At 43.5% G+C, this 21,336-nt stretch overlaps 1 protein-coding gene across 1 annotated transcript; it reads left to right on the top strand.

Annotated features, from left to right (window-relative positions):
• Positions 1 to 1,104: 1,104 nt before the first annotated feature.
• ahctf1 (AT hook containing transcription factor 1) lies at positions 1,105 to 21,306 on the top strand. Its single transcript, XM_037096788.1, has 40 exons — positions 1,105 to 1,357; positions 3,707 to 3,833; positions 4,378 to 4,528; positions 4,695 to 4,797; positions 4,931 to 5,111; positions 5,271 to 5,478; positions 5,670 to 5,786; positions 5,879 to 5,963; positions 6,110 to 6,260; positions 6,465 to 6,597; positions 7,040 to 7,221; positions 7,440 to 7,501; positions 7,824 to 7,952; positions 8,108 to 8,198; positions 8,409 to 8,498; positions 8,868 to 9,008; positions 9,269 to 9,373; positions 9,608 to 9,704; positions 9,882 to 10,005; positions 10,188 to 10,244; positions 10,746 to 10,892; positions 11,052 to 11,242; positions 11,466 to 11,610; positions 11,777 to 11,908; positions 12,038 to 12,185; positions 12,362 to 12,512; positions 12,600 to 12,704; positions 12,880 to 13,015; positions 13,107 to 13,322; positions 13,519 to 14,161; positions 14,302 to 14,490; positions 14,745 to 14,854; positions 15,898 to 16,015; positions 16,132 to 16,397; positions 16,549 to 18,276; positions 18,497 to 18,731; positions 18,998 to 19,153; positions 19,243 to 19,340; positions 19,769 to 19,857; positions 20,020 to 21,306. The coding sequence occupies exons 2-40, from the start codon at positions 3,713 to 3,715 to the stop codon at positions 20,216 to 20,218; spliced, it is 7,530 nt and encodes a 2,509-aa protein (XP_036952683.1). The 5' UTR covers positions 1,105 to 1,357; positions 3,707 to 3,712; the 3' UTR covers positions 20,219 to 21,306.
• Positions 21,307 to 21,336: the final 30 nt, after the last annotated feature.

The raw sequence follows: 21,336 nt of genomic DNA on the forward strand, positions 1-21,336 counted from the left end.
GGAGTGTAATGCTAAACCAGTATCCTGCTTAACTCATACTCTCATTGACATGTGATGTAGTACTCCCCAAGACATGTAAACATTTTCATGTGTAAAATTGGTGGAGTCTCACTTTGAGCATCATCTAATGATCTGTTACTGTGTGTTTTTAACATTTCCTCAAAAAGTGTTGCATATTAACTGCACATTGAGTGACATTATCAATTTATTAATACAAATTATGAACTTGAGTTTTTACAATATGACAAACACACCGTGAGTGTGTGAACTATTAGAAGAAAAGGCCAGAGGTAAATAAAATGGCCCTTCAAAGAGCCAGAGTCCAGTCTCACTTCACACAGATCTGAATCTATAGTAAGTACACAGGAGACAATTGTGCAACGATGCCTAACAGAGTAAACATCTTGACTGTGGTTCGGGAGAGAGATAAACCAGGGACTGACTCAGCACTGCTCCCAGGAGACCTCACTTCTGCACTGTGCAATGAAAACTCTATACATAACCCATTTCTCATTTTGGTTTGCACTAACCACACTGTTTATAATCACACTGTTTACATTTGTAAATATTATGTATATACAAGTCTATTTCTATTCCTTACCTTTTTATTATTATTTTAAGTTGTGCGTCGCTGCTGTGTCCGTTGTTTGCAGGACTAATACAGGGATTCCGATTCTGATTGCATTAAGAGTAGTAGCTGTGGCACAATTCTTTTTTCAGCAGCCCAAAAAAATATTTTTCGTTTTCACTGGTGCACTTTTTTGGTTGTGGGAGGACATTTTGAGGAGGAACTCAAAAAAAGAAGCTCTCTTTGTTCTTATGACTGAATAAACTAAATAAACAAAGTCACGTTAAGGGACAACATAATTTCACACTGTTTTTCTTTATGTGGAGGGCCCTGCCACCTTTCTAGCTTCAAACAGTGTTCTGGGGAAAAACACATGCATATACTTCTAAGTTTGTATAATTACCTCATTAATATTGTATATAATACAATTGTCGGTTTGAATTTCTACTCCCGAACTTCATAGTGCTCCTTTGTAGCAGGAACCACTCCCAACCAGAGGGGGGCAGCGCGACGCCATCGCTCTGTTCTCTCTGCCACAACCAAAACCAGCGAAGAAGAAGCGCATGGAGCAATTTCCCACCGTGGAAATGGCGCTCTGAGGTGAAGAAGCCTGAAGTCAGAGGGAGCATCTCGTGCTTGTCAGTCAGTTGAAGCGCCCGGAGGGCTCTACACATGAGTTGTACTTTGAAAAGGAGCGGATTATGACAGAGAAGAGAAGGAGTCGGGAGATTCGTCAAGGAAATCAACGTATTCGTGGCTCCGCTAAAGCCGTCAACATCGATCGGGCAGGTAGTGTAACGTTGGTACTAGCAGCTAGCGGCACATTGCATCACGTTTTCCAGAGGAGTTGGGAGAGGGCTAGTGTTAACTGGGCTAGCTCACTAAACTCGACTGTGCTGGATAACATCCCCACAACGAATTATATTGAGAACGCGACTTGCTGCTAGCGAAGATTGTGCCATGGTGTTGCCAGTAGCTACAAGCTAGTTAGGTTGGTAATGCCAGACTTCATCACAGCTAAAGCTAAAGCAAGACCTAGCTAAATTCCAGGATCGGAGTAACGTCCAAGGCTCGTTGCCGGTGTCAGAGGGATTCCAGTGTGATGCTGGCTGTGGTAAATACTAACATCATACCTGGTTGTCAGCCCTAAAGTGGATCGTGGTAAAACTAACGTAGCTACGTAACGTTGCCGCTTTGCTAACATTAACGCCAGCAATCACTGTAACGTTAGCTTGCGGTAGCGAAAGTAACAACGTAACGTTACCTCGGTCTAGACTAGCTAGCCACCCCTACTTTGTTTAAACTAGATCAAATTAGCACACTTTAGGGATAAATGTTCATATGCGTCGCAGTTAGATGTTTGTTGTAACATACATCTATTAAAAGTAGACACAGTGTGACATAAACTGCTGTCAACCCCCCAGTGCTTGTGTTTGAATATATCTTGGTTAGCTAGCTTAACTTTTAACGCTGAACTCGGATAAACTGTAATCCTGCATGACCTTGCAAGCTAACTGGGTAGCCTGCTAACGCACTGAGGAAAGTGTGCGAGGCAGCTTCCAGCCCTTATTCAGCACTAATTACCGTGAGGTTATTTCCAATGCGTCCTTACTGTGGCCCGCGTTTAACCGCACTGTACAAAGTAAGCGATCGCTGGTTTGTTTACATTATGTCAAGCTAGCTCAGAGCTAACGAGTGCCGCTGATGAAGCTAATCTTTGCTCTGTGGATGCTAACGAACGAGCTCGCATTAGCCTTTTTAACTAACTTTTTAAAAATCCCAGACTTCTGAATAGTCTCTCATTCAACTGAAGGTTACGCTTCGAAGCATTTATCGGTGTTAACAAGTTGGGATATTTTCAAACCGTATGGGTGGTTACGCACAAACTTTGCAAATGTTGACACACGTGAGCGCTAGATGTATTTGGCGAAGCTGGATTTGTCGTTTGAATTTGCTAAATTTGCTCATGTGAAATCTTTCGCATCTGTCAGTAGGTCTGTAACACAGTGTCGACGCCTCTCGGTGCATAAATTGGACTTGTTTAGCCGGTAATTGTGACAATAAGCCTTCATGGTCAGTCTCACGTCATGGCATGTGGCTGCGCATTGACAGGCTTGTTGCGCGGGAGTTCGCTTGAATCCTCAGTGTTCAGCTGTCTGGTCACAGAGGGCAGTGTTGGGTCCGATTTCCACTTGAGTTGGCCTTGAAAGCTCCACTGTACACACTAGACTACAGGAGATAGTGTTATCTTTCTGGAGCACCTAACTGCAATAACAAGGCAGAAGGGAGACGTACACATTTACAAAATTGGGTCTGTATATGCAGTAATTTAACAATTTAGTTAGAACTCAACAGAGGATAATACACAAACAATTCATGTTCAAAATACGATTTCAAGTGTTTTCAGAGATTACAGATTGAAGAGAAAAGGTCAGGTTGTTATCGAATTCTTGGTTCTTTCTAACCGGGATTTGTTGTTTGAAATGTGTAAAAATTGAAATATATTATTATTATTTTTTGAATGCTTAAAAAGAAAGCAGCTGGAGTAACGACATCTGATTTCTTGGCACATTTGGGTTTTATTAGTTTTGTTGTCCCAAGCCTGTAAGTTGAAACATTTGTGGTCAGTGCGTGTCAAGAAGATGGATTTAAAAACGTCTGGGTTGTTTTGATGACCATCTTGAATAGTGCGTTACTCCAGCACTTTATCAGAACTCACATCTGCAAACAGATGTGTTGCATGCAGTGTGCCATGCGTGTGTTGCTTGCTGTTGATCAGAACGCAAACCCAGCTGCAGCACCAGTTGTCAGCAAGTTTGCTGACAGTACGCTTCCTGACAACTGGGGGTGCAACTGTGTGTTTGAAAGAGAGAGGGACCTCTTTTGTACTGTAAAACCCAGCTGAGCAGACGAAGCCTGAAGTGGATTTATGGAGTAGGAGTTTAGAAAGAGCATGTTCACAGGTCCTCATTTTAGTTTGTCTTATTAATGTTTAATAAGCAAGAAAAGATCAAGTACAGTGATATTTTGACCAAATACCTTTGAATAGATATGTCATAGTATTTTTAGGGAAGGGTAGATCAACTAGCTGCTGTTTGTAACACACTGACTGTGTGTCCTGTGTTGCTGTTTATACAGTGAACAATGCATGACCTGACTGCCCAAGTCACCAGCAGCCTGCTGCCTTTCCCAGGAGTGACTGTAGATGCTCTGGGGGAGGATGAGATCACCCTGGACTCTGTGCTCCATGGGAAGTTCACTGTTGGTAAGCTTATTATTTTAGTCATCAAGGATTTATACATTGATTTGTTTTCTTCACTCTGTCTCTAGAATGTCTGCTATTTCCTGAATGAACAAGTCAAATACACTTGTATTATAAATCAGAATACTTTATAAGTCCCTGGAGGAAATTGTTTTTGTTCCAGGTGCTCTGTGCAAAGTAGAAGTAGAAATATGGCATGAATAAAGAAATATAGCATAAACATTGCGTTATTGTACATTGAGGTATTTCTAACACACAGATGAGGAACACAGTCGATTTCTTAACAATTAATAGAAATGGTTTCTTGCAGCCAGTCAACAATTTAAGCATGGAAGTCTCTGCAGAATTGCAAGGTGTAACAAAACTTTACAAAATTTGAATTTCGTGATGCGCCAGTCTTCTACATAATCACTTACAGGTGTACAGCTGGCTGCAGGTCACTTGTTATCTCATGAGCTGTTTAATTCTTAGATATGGTACTCAGCTTGGTTTTAATCCTCGATCTTAAAACCCTTTAACTTTTCTTTTGTTGCTTGTGTGTGTGCAGGCCGCAGTGGGCTGGCCTGGCTGGCCTGCGGCCCCCATCTGGAGGTAGTCCATGCATTGACGGGAGAACGGCTGTCTGCGTACTGCTTCAGTGGTGGAGGCGAGCACCCACCCAGTGTCCTTGCTGCCAGGGACTTCAGCTGGCTCAAACGGTCAGGGCTGTATTTCACTCTGTCTGCCCATCAGTCTTTGATGTCAGCAACTGTCGGAACTGCATGCTTTTACATTTTGTCAGAGAAAAAGACTTGGTATACAGAAAAAAAGATGGTGACAAGGAAAATATCGAATGTGAATTTCTTCACTGTTTTCTTTCATTAGGTCTGGATTGCTGGTTGGCTTGGAGGAGGCAGAGGGCAGCGTGTTGTGTCTTTATGACTTGGGACTTTCACGGGTGGTCAAAGCTGTGGTTATACCAGGCAGAGTGAGTAGGCATTTTGGAACTGAGATGCTTATAATGTGATTCATCAATTTATGCATACTACAAGAGTTTGGAAAAACAGCAGCCAACTTTGTATGTTTACTTTTTTTTTTCTTTCTTCTCTCTTGTTGTCTAGATTACAGCCATTGAGCCGTTAGTGAGTTATGGTGGAGCGAGCACTTCAACCCAGCATCTTCACCAGAGTCTGCGTTGGTTCTTTGGCATTGCGGCAGTAGTAACTGATCTCGGTCACGTCTTGCTTGTGGACCTCTGTCTCGACGACCTGTCATGCAGCCAAAGTGAACTGGAGGCTTCAGGTTAGCAAGCGTTGGCTTTTTTTGAATGACTATTTTCATGTCCTTGTCTCTTACAATCTTCTCCTCTCTAAACAATTGGCTTTCCTCTATTTTGCACACCCAATTTCTTTTGCTTAGCAATCTAAAACCAGTCTTTTTGTTTTCACTTTCTGTTCCCAGACCTGCAGGTTGTCACTAAATCTCCCACAGAAATCCCCCGGCTTAGAGAAGTCAGCACCAGGCAGGGCAGACATCTTTGTCTCCAGCTAAATGGGCCGAGTGGAGTCGGAGTCACAGCTCTGCAGTACATCTCCAGGACCAATCAGCTGGCTGTGGGATTTTCTGATGGATACTTACAGCTGTGGAACATGAAAGCTCTGAAGAAGGAGTGAGTTGTATTGTTAGTAGAAATACGTACAACAGAAAGAGTGTAGAAAATAATTATAAGGCTCCGCCCTTTTGAACTCGTTAGCAGCTAATACAATGTAATCTTGCTGCACTGATGGGTATCATTTTGGGTAAGTTCTTCATGCTTGTCTCTGTAGGTGTATACATTGGTGTTTGATTTGTCACACTTAGATACCACTCCCAGTTAGAAGGTGGCAGGGTGCCTGTACACGCCTTCACCTTCCAGGAGCCAGAAAATGACCCCAGGAACTGTTGCTACCTCTGGGCTGTCCAGTCTTCTCAGGACCTGTAAGTCTCACATATAACAAGTGCTCCATACAGACAAAATGGTTTTTGTTTGTTTTTTCCAAGCTCTTATTTTTACTTTCCCTCCCACACAGCGAGGGAGATATGGTCAGCCTCCGCCTGCTTCAGCTGGCCTTCAGTGAAAGGAAGTGTTTAGCTTCTGGGAAGATCCTCTATGAGGTATGTAGTGCATATGTAAATAACATATAAACAACACATGTAAAATAACATTAACGCTCTAGTCAATTCAGTTATTCGGTCCCAGCAAATCTACTGTATGTCTCCGTCATTCATTACCGTACCTTTTTTATATGTCTGTCACTCAGGGTCTGGAGTACTGTGAGGAGCGTTACAGTCAGGAGTTAGGGGGCTCAGCTTTTCCTCTCAGGGCCCAGGCCACCAACACACGCCTGCTGAGCTGCCAGACCATCGAGAAGTTCAGACCCCACCCAGACAGGGATGACAGCATGAATGAAGGTGAGCCTGCTTCCCCTGAGACTAGAGATCTGTGAAAGATGGCTGGTTTTAGTCTTTCCTGTCATTTTTGCATTGGTTGACATGAAAACATGGGCAATGTCAATCTTTTAACAGCTATTCTATTGTTTGTTGTGATTTAAAAAAAATCTTCTTACCTGTCTTTATGTTCTTAATCAGTTCACCCACACCTCTTCTCATTTTCAGTTGCATCTCCAGACACCAGCGTGTCCATCTTCAGCTGGCAAGTGAAGGCTTATGGTCAGGGAAATCTGTCTACCTACATCGGGGTTTTTGACATCAACCGTTGGTACCACGCGCAAATGCCAGACTCTTTAAGGTACAGCAGAGACTATTCTTCATTTCTTGGCCTCTTGGATAGAATAAAATTCCCAAATTTCAGATTTTGTAACCATGTTTCTGTAGTATATTGGCTTAATCCTTTTCCAGCTGTACTCACTGTTTGATTGTACAGCTACACATGCACAAAATTAAGTATACTGTAAATATTTAATTCATGATACAGATGGAGAAACATATATAGACAATTGGGGTACTGATAAAACCATCTCAAATGAGTTAATTATTATTCAGATTACTTAACAAAGCAATGGCAGAAAACAGGAACACTAGACACCAACAGTTCATTATGTTGCATCTTGTAACGGCAGTGGTGAAAGTAATAGGTTACTGATTGCATCCTCCAGTTCTCCTGGGGTTACTTTAATGATTGATTTTTCTTCTGTAACACTGCACTGTTCCCTCCACCTGTGTGTTGTCAGAACGGGGGAGTCTCTGCAGAACTGCCCCTACCTGGCCGTGTGGTCTCTGGACCCTGTGGTGCAGATGGTGTCTTCACACGTCCTCATGGATGCGGTGGTGCACGACCGCAGCCTGAGCAGAGGCCTGCCCTTCACCTGCCCCCCACCGGAACAGTACTTCAACCCCACCACTTATAACTTTGGTGGGTTTAAAAACAATCTCAATATGAGATTAAATGGAGAGTTGATAAAAATGTCATATTTAACCATCTCCCAGGTTGTTGTAATTATTGCCTGTGTATTGCTGTTGGCTGTGTGCCCAGGAATTGCTTGTGCAGACATGCCCAGACTTGTAGTTGAAACCTAATGTCACTGATGAAGTTGATTGACTGTATTTTTATTTATTTTTTTACCGTTACAGATGCTACCTGCCTGCTCAATTCTGGAATTGTGCACTTAACTTGCTCTGGGTATCAGAAAGAGGCAAGTTTCCTGTCATACAAACCTTCCCCTCATTATTTTAATAAGAAAAGATCATTACTTTAAAAGCATTAAATCCAAATGTCGATTATGGGAAGAGAAATTGTGGCTGTTTAAATATGTGTATGGGGTTTCTTCTGTTATATTAAGCATTTCCCTTGTGTGTTCTTTTGTAGAATTGAACATCAGATGATATTTTGCTTATAGCTGCAACTATACAATATGTAATACTTATTTATACAGGTAGGATTTAAATGTGTGAAGATGATATGAATGCAGAGTTGTCTGCTTTTACAACAACGCCTCACTTTGTCATTAACATCAGACCCTGAGCTTTTTGAAGAAAGCTGCTCCTTGCTCTAGTGACATCATCTCCACCAGCTACTCCCGCTGTCTCATGTCTGGCCTTCTCTCATCTCGCCTGGCTGACACCCAGGCCTCCAGCCTCTCTCAGGTACACTTACAGAGTAATTAGTCTCAAGACTCCCGGGCTGCCACTTCTTTTAGCTCAAATTAATGAAACTTTTTCATGTGATGCAAAAAAACAAAAACTAAATATTTGTTTAGAAGCTCTCACAGTAATCTGTACATGTAACTCGATGTCATTAGGAGGAGCAGCTGGATGCCATCTTGTCCACAGCGGTGGAGACCAGCTCCCTGGGACTGATCACTGGCTGTATTAAGCAGTGGACTGCAGAAGGTGAGTCACATGGTAGAGAATTATCTGATTGTTTCTCAAACTGCTCAGCAAAACCCAGTGCAGTAAGTATGTGGTGGAGATGTTAAGTGTTGCATCTGGTAGACATAAAAATAGTGTTTAAAAGCTTCCCCTAAGCCCATCAACAAGCACGCTGCAGCCAGCAGCCCTACAGTCAACTCTAACGCTCGCATTTCTGTGTGTCCTCAACAGAACAGCCTGGTTCTGCACTGAACCTGCGCTACATCCTGGACTGGGCCTGGAACAAAGTTGTCCAGACCAAGGAGGAACTGGATGGAATCTGTATGTTTTTATGTTTTTTATTTTTAATCAAAAGACTATTTGAATTATGTAGAATATGGTTGTGACACGCCAGAGATTAAAAGAAGTCTACCCAGTGATACATTAGCATAACAGCATTGGATAATATTTGTTTGCATAAACTGTTTGTAAGGCAAATAAACCCGTCAGGGTGACGACAGCTCAGACTTTCAGGACAGCGTTTATTTTTTTACCTTATCAAGAATAGAATGTCGACCTTATTGATATTGAAAAAACTAAAGTGATATAAAATCCTTCCCTTTTTTTCCAACTTTTCTATACTGTTGGCAAGTTTGTTTCACTTTATACATTTATGTTTATATTTACCTCCTGTGGGTGTTTGTTCCCCAGGTGCACCGCTGTTTGACAGCTCCTCCAACTTCACAGACCCTCAGACGATGCAGCTGCTGCAGCACAGCCAGAGGCTGCTCGGTAACCTCGGTACCATCTTCCACTGTCTGCTCAGCGAAGCTCAGGAGCTCACACAGAAAGGTGCCACATCCAAACAGATACTGTCACATGTAGAAGTGTCATATTTCCCCCGTGATGGAAGTGGAAACTGGTTCAGCCAGTCACGCAGACGCTCTTTTAATTCACATTTGTACTAAACTTTAATGAAACACTCCTGCCATCCGAGCACCTCACATCTTCATAGTTTGGTACACTTTTAGCTCTAATGTGTTGTCCTTGTGCACTTGTTTTTGACCATTTATAGTTATTGATAGGTTCTGGTTGTGTTTTCCTTTGTGTAGGCCTGGTGGGTCTGATCAACAAGAACATGGTGTCCAGTCTGATTTCCAAGTACGCTCAGGTGGTTCTCTGGTTCTGTCGGACCGGTCTACTACCTGAAGGATCAGGTAAAACTCACTCATGCAATTTCACACAACACAGTTTCTCAGTCAGTGAGCAAACGAGTTGGAAGCATTTTGAATATTTGTAGTCTGCAAGCAAGAATTAATTAAAATCAGAAATGTGTCTGTTTCTTAAGTTTAATATGATTCTTTAAACAGAAATTCATCTCAAACTGTTTAAGGGACTGTCAAACTTTACACTCTCACTGTATTCAGTTTTATTTTCTCTTTCCCCACCAGATGATGACGCTCTCCAGATCTCCAGACCTTTCTACACTCACTCAGTCATCAGCAACTATTATACGATACGCAGAGAGGAGCTCACCAGGCTGGCCAAGTGAGTTGTGTTCACTTGAAAGCAATTCAGTTTTATGTTTACTATAAATGTTGGTATGCAGCTAATCAGTACTTTCATTTTTTGATTATATTTGTGTCCAAAATATGTTTGTTTGTTTGTTTGTTTTTTCATGTTCTGAGTTGATCCAAAGATGACACTCTGCTGTTGTCTTCTCAGGGGCAAGTGGTGTGCAGACTGCCTGATGATTGACGGTTTGGTCAGCCAGTGCGGTGAACGCTTGACTAACCTGTGGAAGAGGGATGAGGGTGGGACAGGGCAATACCCACCAGCTACACTGCATGTAAGTAGTACTTCATTATTTCTATTAATTGGCTCAATTAACTTCTAATTAATTTATATTCATTAAGACTATTTACATTCTTTTTATATCAACCATTAGATCTGTGATTTATGTCTAAATCAGTTTGCACCTGTTGCTCTTACAGTATGTTCAGAATTGATTTCATATCTTTTGATCCACAGGCCTTGTTGGACATTTATCTACTGGACAGCATTGATGAAGCTGCCAAACATGCCATTGTATCCTTTTAATAACGTATTTTTTGTGAATTTAGGGATTGTTTCTTTAGCTGTTACTTGTTGCTTGGTTAACAGATTTTGTGGGACTTTTGATGAATAGTTCTGGTATTTTAATGATGGGTAACCTCGGTTGTAATCTTAATATGATGATCTTATTGTGATCGGAAATCCCAGTCTCTCAAATATGAGACAGTGTGCTCAGCTCATGCATATAGCTTCAGTATGGGTTGCTGAATGCTCTTATAGTGAATACACAAAAGCAAAATAATGGACAGCACTCCCATCAAACTCTTTATTCTTGCCAAATGGACACACAGCAAATTCCGCTCATTGCCAGAACACACGCTGAAGAAGAGTGTCTTGTTCAAAGCGTCCCTGTGGCAAGAATAAACAGTTTGGAGTGCTGCTGCTGTTGTTTTTTTCTTTTGTAAATCCTGATCTCTCCCAGTGATGGACTGAATTAAAGTGACTGCCTGTATGAGCCTTGACCTATTGTCCCAGGTGATATACCTGTTGCTCGATGTCATGTACTCCTTCCCCAATAAGGAGGGGGCGTCAGTCGAGTCATTCCCCACTGCTTTTGCCATCCCTATTGGACTGGTGAAGCTGGTACAAGGCCTCTGGCTGCTGGACCATCATGATCACCAGGTACACACACACACTCACTTGACTTACTTTACATTCCCCTAAATTTGCCTACATAGTGGTTGTGCAAGGCAAAGCAGTTCTAATGTATTTCAAGGGAGGTGGAACATCAGTATTTGTATGTTATCAACATTTACATTCCTTCTCCTTTGTCCTGACCAGAGTTCATTCGAGCTCCTCCTGCACCCAGCTGCCTCTCAGTGTCAGTTTGAGTGGCAACATGAGCGAGTCCTGCAAGCACTGATGTGCCAGGGCCAACACTCTGTGGCGCTACGATACTTCCACGTCACAAAGCCCCCGATTGCCTCCACCTCCCAGGCCAAGCTCTGCCTGTCTGTACTGCTCCACAACAGGTGAGAACAGAGAGAGGACTCGGTGGATTTGTTCTCTCTGCAAGAACACGAGCAAACAAAATAGAAATGTAGTTTTTGACAGCAATGGCAAAGTTTTGCACTCTGAAGCATGAACAAGAAAAATTGCTTTTTTGTTTTAAGAAATAAGCCTGATGATAGCCCTTAATTAGTCAACCTTCAGTTATCTTGCCTAAATTAACCAGTCGGTGTGCCCTTCTTCCAGGTGTCTCATAGAGGCGTGGTCTTTACTTCGGCAGCACTCAAATCGCCTCAACATGGGGGAGCTGCTGGGCTTCCTGTATGAGAGCTGCCAGGAGCTGGGCCTCATCAAGGAGCTGCTCAAACTGCCTCTGGGCCTCAGTGAACAGGTAGGAGAGAGAAGATGTTTGTTTTTTAATTCTCTTTCTGTATTTATTTTATAGGTTTTAGTTGCTGTCATTTTAAAAACTCAAACTCTTGAGTAATCAGCTTGTAGAATAATGTTTCCTTTAAAGTCGATTACTAATGCTTGTGGTTCTTGGGTTTGTGTTTCAGGAATGTTTGGAGAAGTTTCTCCAGGGTACAGGGGGTCTTCAGAACAGAGAACTGCTGATGGTTCATTACCTTCAGCAGGCCAACTACATTCCTGCCCTGCAGCTGAATCACAGCCTCAAAATGAACCTGGTGGTACGTGTGAAACACAGAAAGTATTACTGATTATTGGATTACTTTTGACATGCAGTGTTTGTGATATTTATGAGATTACTTGAATTCCAAATGATTTAAAACCACAATCATTGTCTTCTTTGTTGCTAGAATGAGCGAGACCCAAAGCTTAAAGAACGATCCAACATCAGGAACTCTATATTGGATCAGTACGGCAAGGTTTTACCCCGAGTCCAGAGGAAACTGGCAATGGAGAGAGCCAAGCCGTACCAGCATCCCTACGGCATCCACAAAGAAGGTAAGGAGGTTATTTACGTAAATGGCAATGGGTTTTCATAGCTGGAAGTCAAGTCTGCTTATTGTTTTCCAAAATAAGGCACTATATTATGTTACACTGCTTTACTTGCTTGCTTGCAACCATAGTGTTTCAGTTATATTTAATCTAAATAAAAAACTGTACAAACTCTGCTTCAGTTTCACGGCCGCAGCCACTGTCAACCATCACCAAGCGTTCTACCAATGAGAAGGTGATGTCGAGGGCTGGCTTCATCAACAACGTCCTGACCAAGATCGAGGAGGTGTGGTTAGGAAAAGGACCTACCCCACAGTCCTCCCCAGCCAAGAGGTGAGCAGAAAATAACAACAATCTTAATTATATTGTTTAGTTTTGATTTATGTGATTAATTTCTAACCTTTTGTTACCCATTTGTAGCAGCCCCCGGACAGCAGATGTTCAGAGCCCCAAGCCCTCCTCCTCGGCCCTTCCTGACCCATTCCTGGGAACTCCCATCACCATGACCTCCAAACGAAAGTCGAGGTAGATTGAACATTAAAGGAAACACTTTCTCTGTCACGAGACAGTTTAATCAGTGTTGCCTAGAGAGAGGGAAATATTTTCCTTAGAAATCCAAGCATGTAAATCTTAAATGTTCCACGTGTTGAGACAGCACCTTCAAGTCTTGTATTCCTTCTTCATCTTCAATTTGACCCAGGCTGATGGACTTGGTGGTTCAGCCCTCCTGTCAGACCCCTCGCTCTCTTCTCAGCCCTCCCAGCTCCTGGGTTTCTCCAAAGAGCACCAGCAAGGCCCCTGAACTCAGTCTGCTGCAAACACCGCAGGTCGTCAAAGTGAGTAGACCGCAAGTGGAATTTGTGATAAACGCAGTTGTTTTATTTGGGTATTTTGTTGCTTACACTTTCTATGTTTTTGTTGTCTCAGCGAGCTCGAGCCTTGGCTGCTTCGGGCCCTGTGTTCTCAGCCTTCACCCCTCAGTCTATCTTACGCAGCAGCCTGAGGCCCACACCAGTCGCCACCCCTTCTGCCTCTCCAGGACGCTCCATCACCCCACCACTCCGCAGCAAAGAGAGCCGGATCACCTTCATCGAAAAGGCCGAATCTCCTGAACCAGAGAAGGGCATCAGGTGGACCAATGGGGTAAGACCAGGCTTTGGCTCACTAACTGCATTCTACAAGGTTGCGGCTCATTAGGTATTTTTTAAGCCTGGAACATTTTTAAATAAGTGTAGTTGCTACTTGGTTCTTTTTTGTTAATTTTTAGGAGTTCAGTGTGTAATAGTTTTTATTTATCTTTATGATAAAATGTGTCTTCCAATGTTCTTTTCCTCTCTAGATGGCGGCAGACAGTGAGATCAGCTTGCTGACCAGAGGCCCTTCGCTGTCCAAGGTTACACGTAAGACCTGGTCCTCTCAGTTTGCTGAGGAGGAAGAAGAGGGAGGCGAGGAAGTGGAACAACCTAGTGTGAAGTTCCTGCCTCCAGAAGGTGGTATTCTCTCGCCACAGCTGAGATGCTTTGAGAGCAAGTCGTCCTCCATCCATGAAATCGCTGCTGAAAGCCAACCATCAGACGCAACACGATCACGGCTTAGCCTGAGCTTCGACGCCAGCCATACGTCCGTCCGTTCAACAGACACCACTCTGGAGTTCTTTGATGCACCTCTGTCAGCTGCAGAGAACGACGAGGAGGAGGTAGTGACGATTAACACGAAAGGTCTTGCTGAAACGGAAGAACCAGAGGAAACGCCATCACCAACCACTGAGCAAACACCTCTCCTGACATCAGAGGATCTAGAGCGAGAAGAAGAGGAGGAGAAGGATGATGAAACATTTGAGGACGTGATGGAGACTGGTCCTGAACAGGAGGCTCAAAACGAAGAAGTCCAGCCTGAAAAGGAGGATGAAGAGGATGTTGATTCAAGTAACAAACAAGAAGATGCAGCTCTTGACGAAGAGGAGACATATAGTCACGAACACGGTAATTCGTTTGCAGAATTTGCTCATCTACAACGTATTATTAAAGTGGGTTGCAAAATGTTGGTACTAAACAGCACCAAAATACAAAGACATAAGACATATGCTCTCAAATGTCACCTGACACATTTTGTATCTGACTAGTGTGTAACCAGGTGACTGAGAGCATGGACTCTGGCACTGAGGTGGAATGTCAGGATCAACCAGAGACAGCTGTGGGACAGGAAGTCCAGTCAGAGGCCACCGAGTCCACAGAGGTCACCGAGCAGCTGAAACTGTTTGGAGCCTCTGAACCCAAATGTGAACTAGAGGAGGAGCTGGAACAATCAACAGGTCCATCTTTAGATGCTGCATTTACACTGTGAAGAGTTTATATGACCATAGCTTAGACTGTTGTGATTGAACATTATAAACAACACAACGGGGAAATGGTATAAATGTAAAGTAGATATTTTTGAAACAAAGGTTTTTGGCTTTCATTAAACCATCATCAGTGTAGGTTGAAACGTCACATCACCCGATCACACCAAGGTTACAATAGCTGACTTGATACTTACATTAGAGGATTTTTCTGTGTTATCTGACAGATATGACGGAGTTTGTGCAGAAACATCTGTTTGGCGGTGAACTTTCTCCTCCACTCACCCGCTCAGGAATCCATGACGTGTCACAGACACAGATATTCTTTAACAGGTATGTATGTGTTTACAAACAGATATAATGAATTTAACAGTAGATTGTTTTTTGTTTTTTATAAATCCCACACACACATACACACCTCACCCCATGATAACATTTAGAGGGTATACATTTTAAATGTGTTAAGAAACTTAAATGTACAATGAATGCAAAATAATCCTATTTTAAAAAAGATTTAATAATCGATACAACATAAATAATCCCGAGCGTGAACAGGTGAAAGACTTAAATTTTATGAGATGAGATTTTGTATCATCACACCAAATACAGCAAAGGACCCAGAACGTTCTAAGAATATATTAGTATTTTTTGAAGTATTATCAAATATTAATAAATTAGATAACAAGGTCCAATGTGAAATGGGACTAGATCAAATTTCTAGATCAAAAGTTTTAAGAAATTGAGGGAAAAACAAAACATGAATGTGATCAAGGAACTGTAATGATTTAAATGCTTTCAATTAGATGAACATGATCAGATCATAGTTCATATGAAAACAAACAACTGGTTAGACTTTGTTAATAGTTGTCATCACAGCATGTCATAAATAAATATGGGTTTTGGTTTGTGTTTTACTTTCAGGTGTTGGTCTATTTTGTTTTACACATGTAAAATAATACCATTTTCCTTTCTACCAGTGAGTCAATTAATGAGGTCAAACAGGAGGAGCAAGCTACTGCTGAAGAGGAGGAGCAGGCTGCTGCTGTTGAAGGAGAAGAGGAGGAGGAGCAGGCTGCTGCTGCTGAAGAAGGAGAAGAGGAGGAGCAGACTGCTGCTGAAGAAGAAGAGGAGGAGCAGACTGCTGCTGAAGAAGAAGAGGAGGAGCAGACTGCTGCTGAAGAAGAAGAAGAGGAGGAGCAGACTGCTGCTGAAGAAGAAGAGGAGGAGCAGACTGCTGCTGAAGAAGAAGAGGAGGAGCAGACTGCTGCTGAAGAAGAAGAGGAGGAGCAGACTGCTGCTGAAGAAGAAGAAGAGGAGGAGCAGACTGCTGCTGCTGAAGAGGAGGCAGAGGAACAGGCAGCAGTTGCTGAAGAGGAGCAGACTGCTCCTGATGAGCAGGAGGAGGAACGGGGAGCTGCTGAAGCCCCCCCAGTTTTCACCAGCCAAAAATCTACGGCCTCCGTCACATCCTCCGAACCAACTGGAACCGACTCCCACTGTGAGGAAGATTGTACACACATGCATATTTACACCGGTGCTCTCACCGCTACAGTTCTATTTCACTCATTTACTTACACACATCTCTTTTCTCCCTCTTTTTTTCTTATCCATTAGCTGTTGTAAGTTTGAACGACAGTGAAGAGCTTTCTAGTCCCATGTCTGAGGACGAAGAAGAAGACGAGGATGAGGAGTCTGATGAAGAAGAGGAGGAGGAGGACTCTGGAAGTGAAGTGGAGATCATTGAGGAGGTTCAGGGTAATGGGAGACTGCCACCCCTCCAGCCCAGTTCAGTCTATGTAGATCATGGACACTTCCTGCCAAGTCTGTCAGAGCAGGAGGCTGCAGAGTTCTCCCTGATCACACCCGGGGCAGACATGAAGGTAAATGTCAAACATTCTCTCATTCCAGCTTCTTTAATGACAGGATTTGCCACTTGTATTTGTTACTGTATTGTAAAAAAGTGAATAGATGATTTTAACTAAAATGATGAATCAGTTAATTGCAAATAATCCTGTGTGTGCCCCATGACAGTTGGTGGAGGAGGACATGGAGGGTGAGGTGGTGATGGTCAGGCTTGGAGCAGATGAAGAGGGGATGGTGGCAGACATTGAAGAGCAAGGGTCATCGTACATGGAGCTCAAGCCCTCTACGACTCTCCTGGTGCCCCTGGAGCTCATGGAGGGACAGGACGGCCTGGTGGACAGTTCTCAGCTGGGTCTTTGTGAGCTCCCACAAACCGTTGAGCCAGGCGACCCGAAGTCTGAAACAAACAGCGGCTTTTCCCTGATGCTGGACATGGACGAGGACGGGGATAAAGACGCAGGAACGCTGCCTATGGAGAATGATGTGCAGTTCACCGATGCTCTCACTCTGTCTCCAGCGGTGGATGATAGTGATGAACTTGTGGAGAAACCCAACATTATTGTTTTAGGCGCAGATGATCAGGATCCTGTCCTGTCTGGAGAAGCTGCTGAAGAGGAGCAGAGAGGGGAGATGGATGTGTTCGATGGACTAGATGGACAGATAGAGTCTGAACTTGCTGACCTGCAAAGTGAAAACATTGAGGCAAACCATGAGGCAGAGGATGTTAAAGATCCACTGGAAGCAGAGTTGGTGATGGTGGCTGAAGATCAGGAATCTGCAGGTTTTCTGCTCTCTGTGCCAGCTCCTGTGGAGGAACTCGAAGTAGTTGTTGATGTCAGAGACTCTATGGCAGAAAAAGATGCTGCTGAGGAGGTGATGGAGGACGACGAGGACAAACCAGCCACTGCTGAGGTCCAGGAAAAGCCTGAAGAGAACGGAGCTGTAGATACTGACACAGAGATTGCCTCCAGCGCACAGACGGAGGCTGTTGTGGACGAGAAAGACCAGGAGCTCAAGGCCTCAGTAGAGACGGACGAAGAGAACAGGGAAGAAAGCAAGATGGAGACAGAAACGAAACGGAGAGGGAGGGGAAGACTGCGCAAACAGAAAGATGTTGAAGAGGAGGAACAACCTGTGCCAGAGACCCCCTCTTCTCTGAGGAAAAAGAAAGCTGCCTCCACCCCGACCCGGAGGACCACAAGAGGAAGGACGGTTTCCTTTATCTCTCCTGTCGCAGAGGAGCCACAGGTGGATGGGAAAGTAGAGGAGGCAGAAACCAGCACCCTGGTCCCTGCCTCACCCAGTCGTACACCAAGAAAAACCAGACAGAACAAGGAGAGCACAGTCAGAGTTAACACACCTCGGAGAAGCACTCGCAATTCTCAGCCAGCGCCTCCTAAAGGACAGGAGGAGGCAGTGGATAATGACTTATCGGTTGCATCAACGTCCATAGCCTCTTCACCAGCCAGACGGCGTGCGTCCCAGAGGGCCGCACCAACACAGTCCAGCAAGAGTGGTAGTGAGGAGGAGGAAATCAAGGAGGTACAAGAGGACGAGGTCATCAATACAAGGTCTTCTCGACGAACACCGGCCAAGACTCCCACACCAGCCAAACGCAGGACCACTCAGGGAAACACCCCGCGGAGGTCCAGCAGAAAGATACCGAGCAGCAGTGAGAAGGTGGCACCAACAACGTTGGAGATCCTGGAAGAAGAGAAGGAACCGGAGGAGGTGTTGGCAACACCTGCCACACGAACCTCCAGGAAAACTAAGCCTGAAGCATCAGAGACAGAGCCGGCCCTGCTGGAGGAGGAAGAAAACAAAAAGCAGCAGGTTTCCAGCCCCGGCAGGACGACTCGACGGTCCAACCGGAATACCTTAAATGTTTACCCACAGGTAAAGATTCAGAAAAGTTCACGTATCATCCTGTTCTCATCATCTCATGTTGACTGGCTATGTTTATGATTTTTCTTATTTATGTTTGACACAACTTTCACTAAAATGTTTGCCCTTTATTACATCATTTTCTGTTTCACCACTTTTTCCTCTTATCCATTTTAATAAACCCCAATCCATCCATTGTTGATCATTTATCATTTACATTTAACACTCGCAGGTAAAACTGGTTCCCATATCACTTCCTCAGAGTGCCAGGAGGACGAGAGGTGAGACCGTTACCGTAAATACACAAGATGGTGAAGTGAACTCCCTTCGACGCACTACAAGGAAACTCTGGGATCAACCGGAGGAAGACCTTCCCCTGCTGGACTCGCCGCTGGAGGTGGATTCTGAAACCCCTGTCGCTGATGCCCTCATCAAGAGACTCAAGGATGAAGAAGAGAAGCAGGAAGGTACGTACGAGACTGTGTACAGACCGAACATGGGATGGCAGCATGTCAATGAACTCTATGAATTCTGAAAGCTTGTTGTAGTAGAGCTTAAAAAAACTATTGATCATAACGTGATGGAAATGCACCTTATTCGAAATTCTCTTTTGCAGTTTTTCAAGTTTACCTCAGATTGGCTTGATATTTAGATGGAAACATGGGCATCAGCGTTAACATGTACACATGTTTATATGTGTGGACATAAATGGATAAAACTTGTTCTTATGCAGGCGCTGTAGTCGTCACCAAGATGGTAAGAGCCAGCAAGAGGAGTACGAAATCCTCAGTGGAGCACGTTCCCTCGCTACTTCCTGAACCTGAAGCGGACGAGTCAAGTCCAGGGGAGCATTCATTCATCTACTCCCCCTCACGGAGAAGAACAAGAGGTGAGCTGTGTGTTTCCCTGCACGTCTGTCCCTCCATTTATTATCCATATTGGGATTTATTTTAACTCTGTGTTGTGTCTGTGTGCCAGCTAACAGAGGAGAGTCTCCTGGACCGAGTGAAGAGTCTGCGGCTCCTGTCACTCGCAGCAGGAGAAGAGTCGTCAAAGACGCCTCTGTTGCTCCTCATGTAAGTGCTTTTACACATGTGCTCCACGCTGTTCCGGGGTTTTCAGCCTGAATTAATTAGTCCAGCGGTCAGAACTTGTCATCAGCTTGTTAGCTGTACACAAAGCAGGTAGTTGGTTGTGAGTCTTCCTTAAAAATGAAAAGATGAACAAAAGATTTAATTTTAGACTAAAACTAATTTTGTGTGCGTTATTAGCTGTCATGCCAACAAGTTGCTTTGTAGCAATTACAGTGTGAGCTTTGGACTTACTTTGCTTTCCTGCTGATCCCTAATTTTGGTTTGTCATGTAACTGTGTTCTGCTTGACTTTGGACAGGATGTTTTACACAAAGAGCCTCGTCACTGCTCAGAATTAATCACCAGAGAAATAATGAACAAGAGATCTTTTGAAAAGCATTTCCATTTCGTAATCTTTCCCTTGTTTTCCAGGATGATGTCGCTTCAGAAGAAGATCAGGTGGAAGTGGAGAAAGCAGCAGACGGTCGTAAGACCAGAAAAACAGGCAAACGAATGGCCAAGTAAGATCCTGTTACCTAAAGAGATGATGTATAGACCCCTCATACTGAGGATGAGACAAGGAAATGCTTGGCTTTCAGAATTTTGGTCTCATATTTCAAAGCAGTTTACTAAAAAAAACAAAAGTCGCTCTCTGCTCATATTTTTTTTCTCTCCTCCTTTAGATCCAAAACGGTTTCGGAGCCGCCTCCCATAGCAGAGGCGGCCGTGCTCTCCCCCGTGCCCAGTCCAGCCGATCCGGTCCCACGAGCCCTGAAGAGGATTAAGGGTGCCGAGGCCCCGACCTCGAGCACTAACCTCCGACGCAAACGCATATTGGACGCTGCTTTTCCAAAACCGGTGACACGGAGGAAGAAACTCTAAGGAAGGTCGGTGGTGGTTTTAACCCGGCGAACCTCAAACAGCCACCAGAAGATTTGGACCGACTCGTTCAGGAGCTGCAAAAAAAGAAAAAAAAGTGTCTGCCTAAAACTCATGATGGTTCTGTTTCCTCACACCCCACATAGTGCTGCGGTTTGTATGTCGACAATGAAATAAAAAGCAATGTAGGCATGAAAATATATTTTCGGGACAAAACACACACACACACACACACACACTGACTGCCAGCAGTGTGAGAGAGGACTATATTTTTAGAGTTTACACGTCCCGCTCGTATTAACTAGACATCTCTTCATATTGTGTCCGTGGCCATTTTGTGTTGGACATTGTTGCGACGCTCCTCGTTAACCCTCCTCCCTCTCTGGGCACAGAATGGCACAAGGGAAAGCAAACGATGTGGGCTTTTTACAAGCTCCCGTTAATAAAAAAACCAGAGCGAGTGAACTGAATCCGCCTCTGATAAAGAGGTTTTATAGACATTCTATTTTAAGGTTTTTTTGTTTTGTTTTTTTTTTGTTCTGTTGTCGTTTACTTTTAAGATTTCGAAGCCTGCTGTTTTTTCTATTTAAGAAGAAGAGCAAACCAACCCAGTGGAGATGAGATTTCTACTGATACATTTGTATATAGTCTTTTTTTTTGCTATGTTCCAAATAAAGTTAATAAATAAATCCTTAAGAATTATGTTCATTTTGAAGTTTTAAGTGTGTCTGGAATGCATTTGATCATCTAATCAGACTGCCTATGCCATAGTCTTAAAATTTTAGTCAATCTTGGGAACCTTTTGTGTGAAAGAGACACAGACTTGTACACTATCGCCATCGGATTTGGACTGTTTTTTTGTATGTCATGGGGGATGTTGTGTGTGCGTGTGTGTGTGAAAGAAACAAAAAAAGTACTTGCACAGCGGTTTGGAATTGTTAAAAACAGTTTTGGGAAATGTTAATAGGCTTGTTTAATTAAATTTATGGCAACCACCATCTGACATATAGGCTATTTTCTGATGAATGTATGTAGAATGTCTTATTTTTGATGACTGCTCTTTGATAAATATGGTAAAGCTTGAACACTTATCCCTGTCTCGTGTCTCAATTTACTTTTTA

This window comes from Acanthopagrus latus, chromosome 4 (assembly GCF_904848185.1).
Source record: "Acanthopagrus latus isolate v.2019 chromosome 4, fAcaLat1.1, whole genome shotgun sequence".
NCBI classification, from domain to species: domain Eukaryota; kingdom Metazoa; phylum Chordata; class Actinopteri; order Spariformes; family Sparidae; genus Acanthopagrus; species Acanthopagrus latus.

What these genes read in the sequence shown, in the direction of transcription:
- ahctf1 (XM_037096788.1), top strand. Translation starts at nt 3,713, where the DNA reads ATGCATGACCTGACTGCCCAAGTCACCAGCAGCCTGCTGCCTTTCCCA. An exon ending in ATGAAAGCTCTGAAGAAGGA is followed by an intron (nt 5,479 to 5,669) that starts GTGAGTTGTATT and finishes TGTCACACTTAG; the next exon opens with ATACCACTCCCAGTTAGAAG. An exon ending in AGATATTCTTTAACAGGTAT is followed by an intron (nt 14,855 to 15,897) that starts GTATGTGTTTAC and finishes GAAGAGGAGCAG; the next exon opens with ACTGCTCCTGATGAGCAGGA.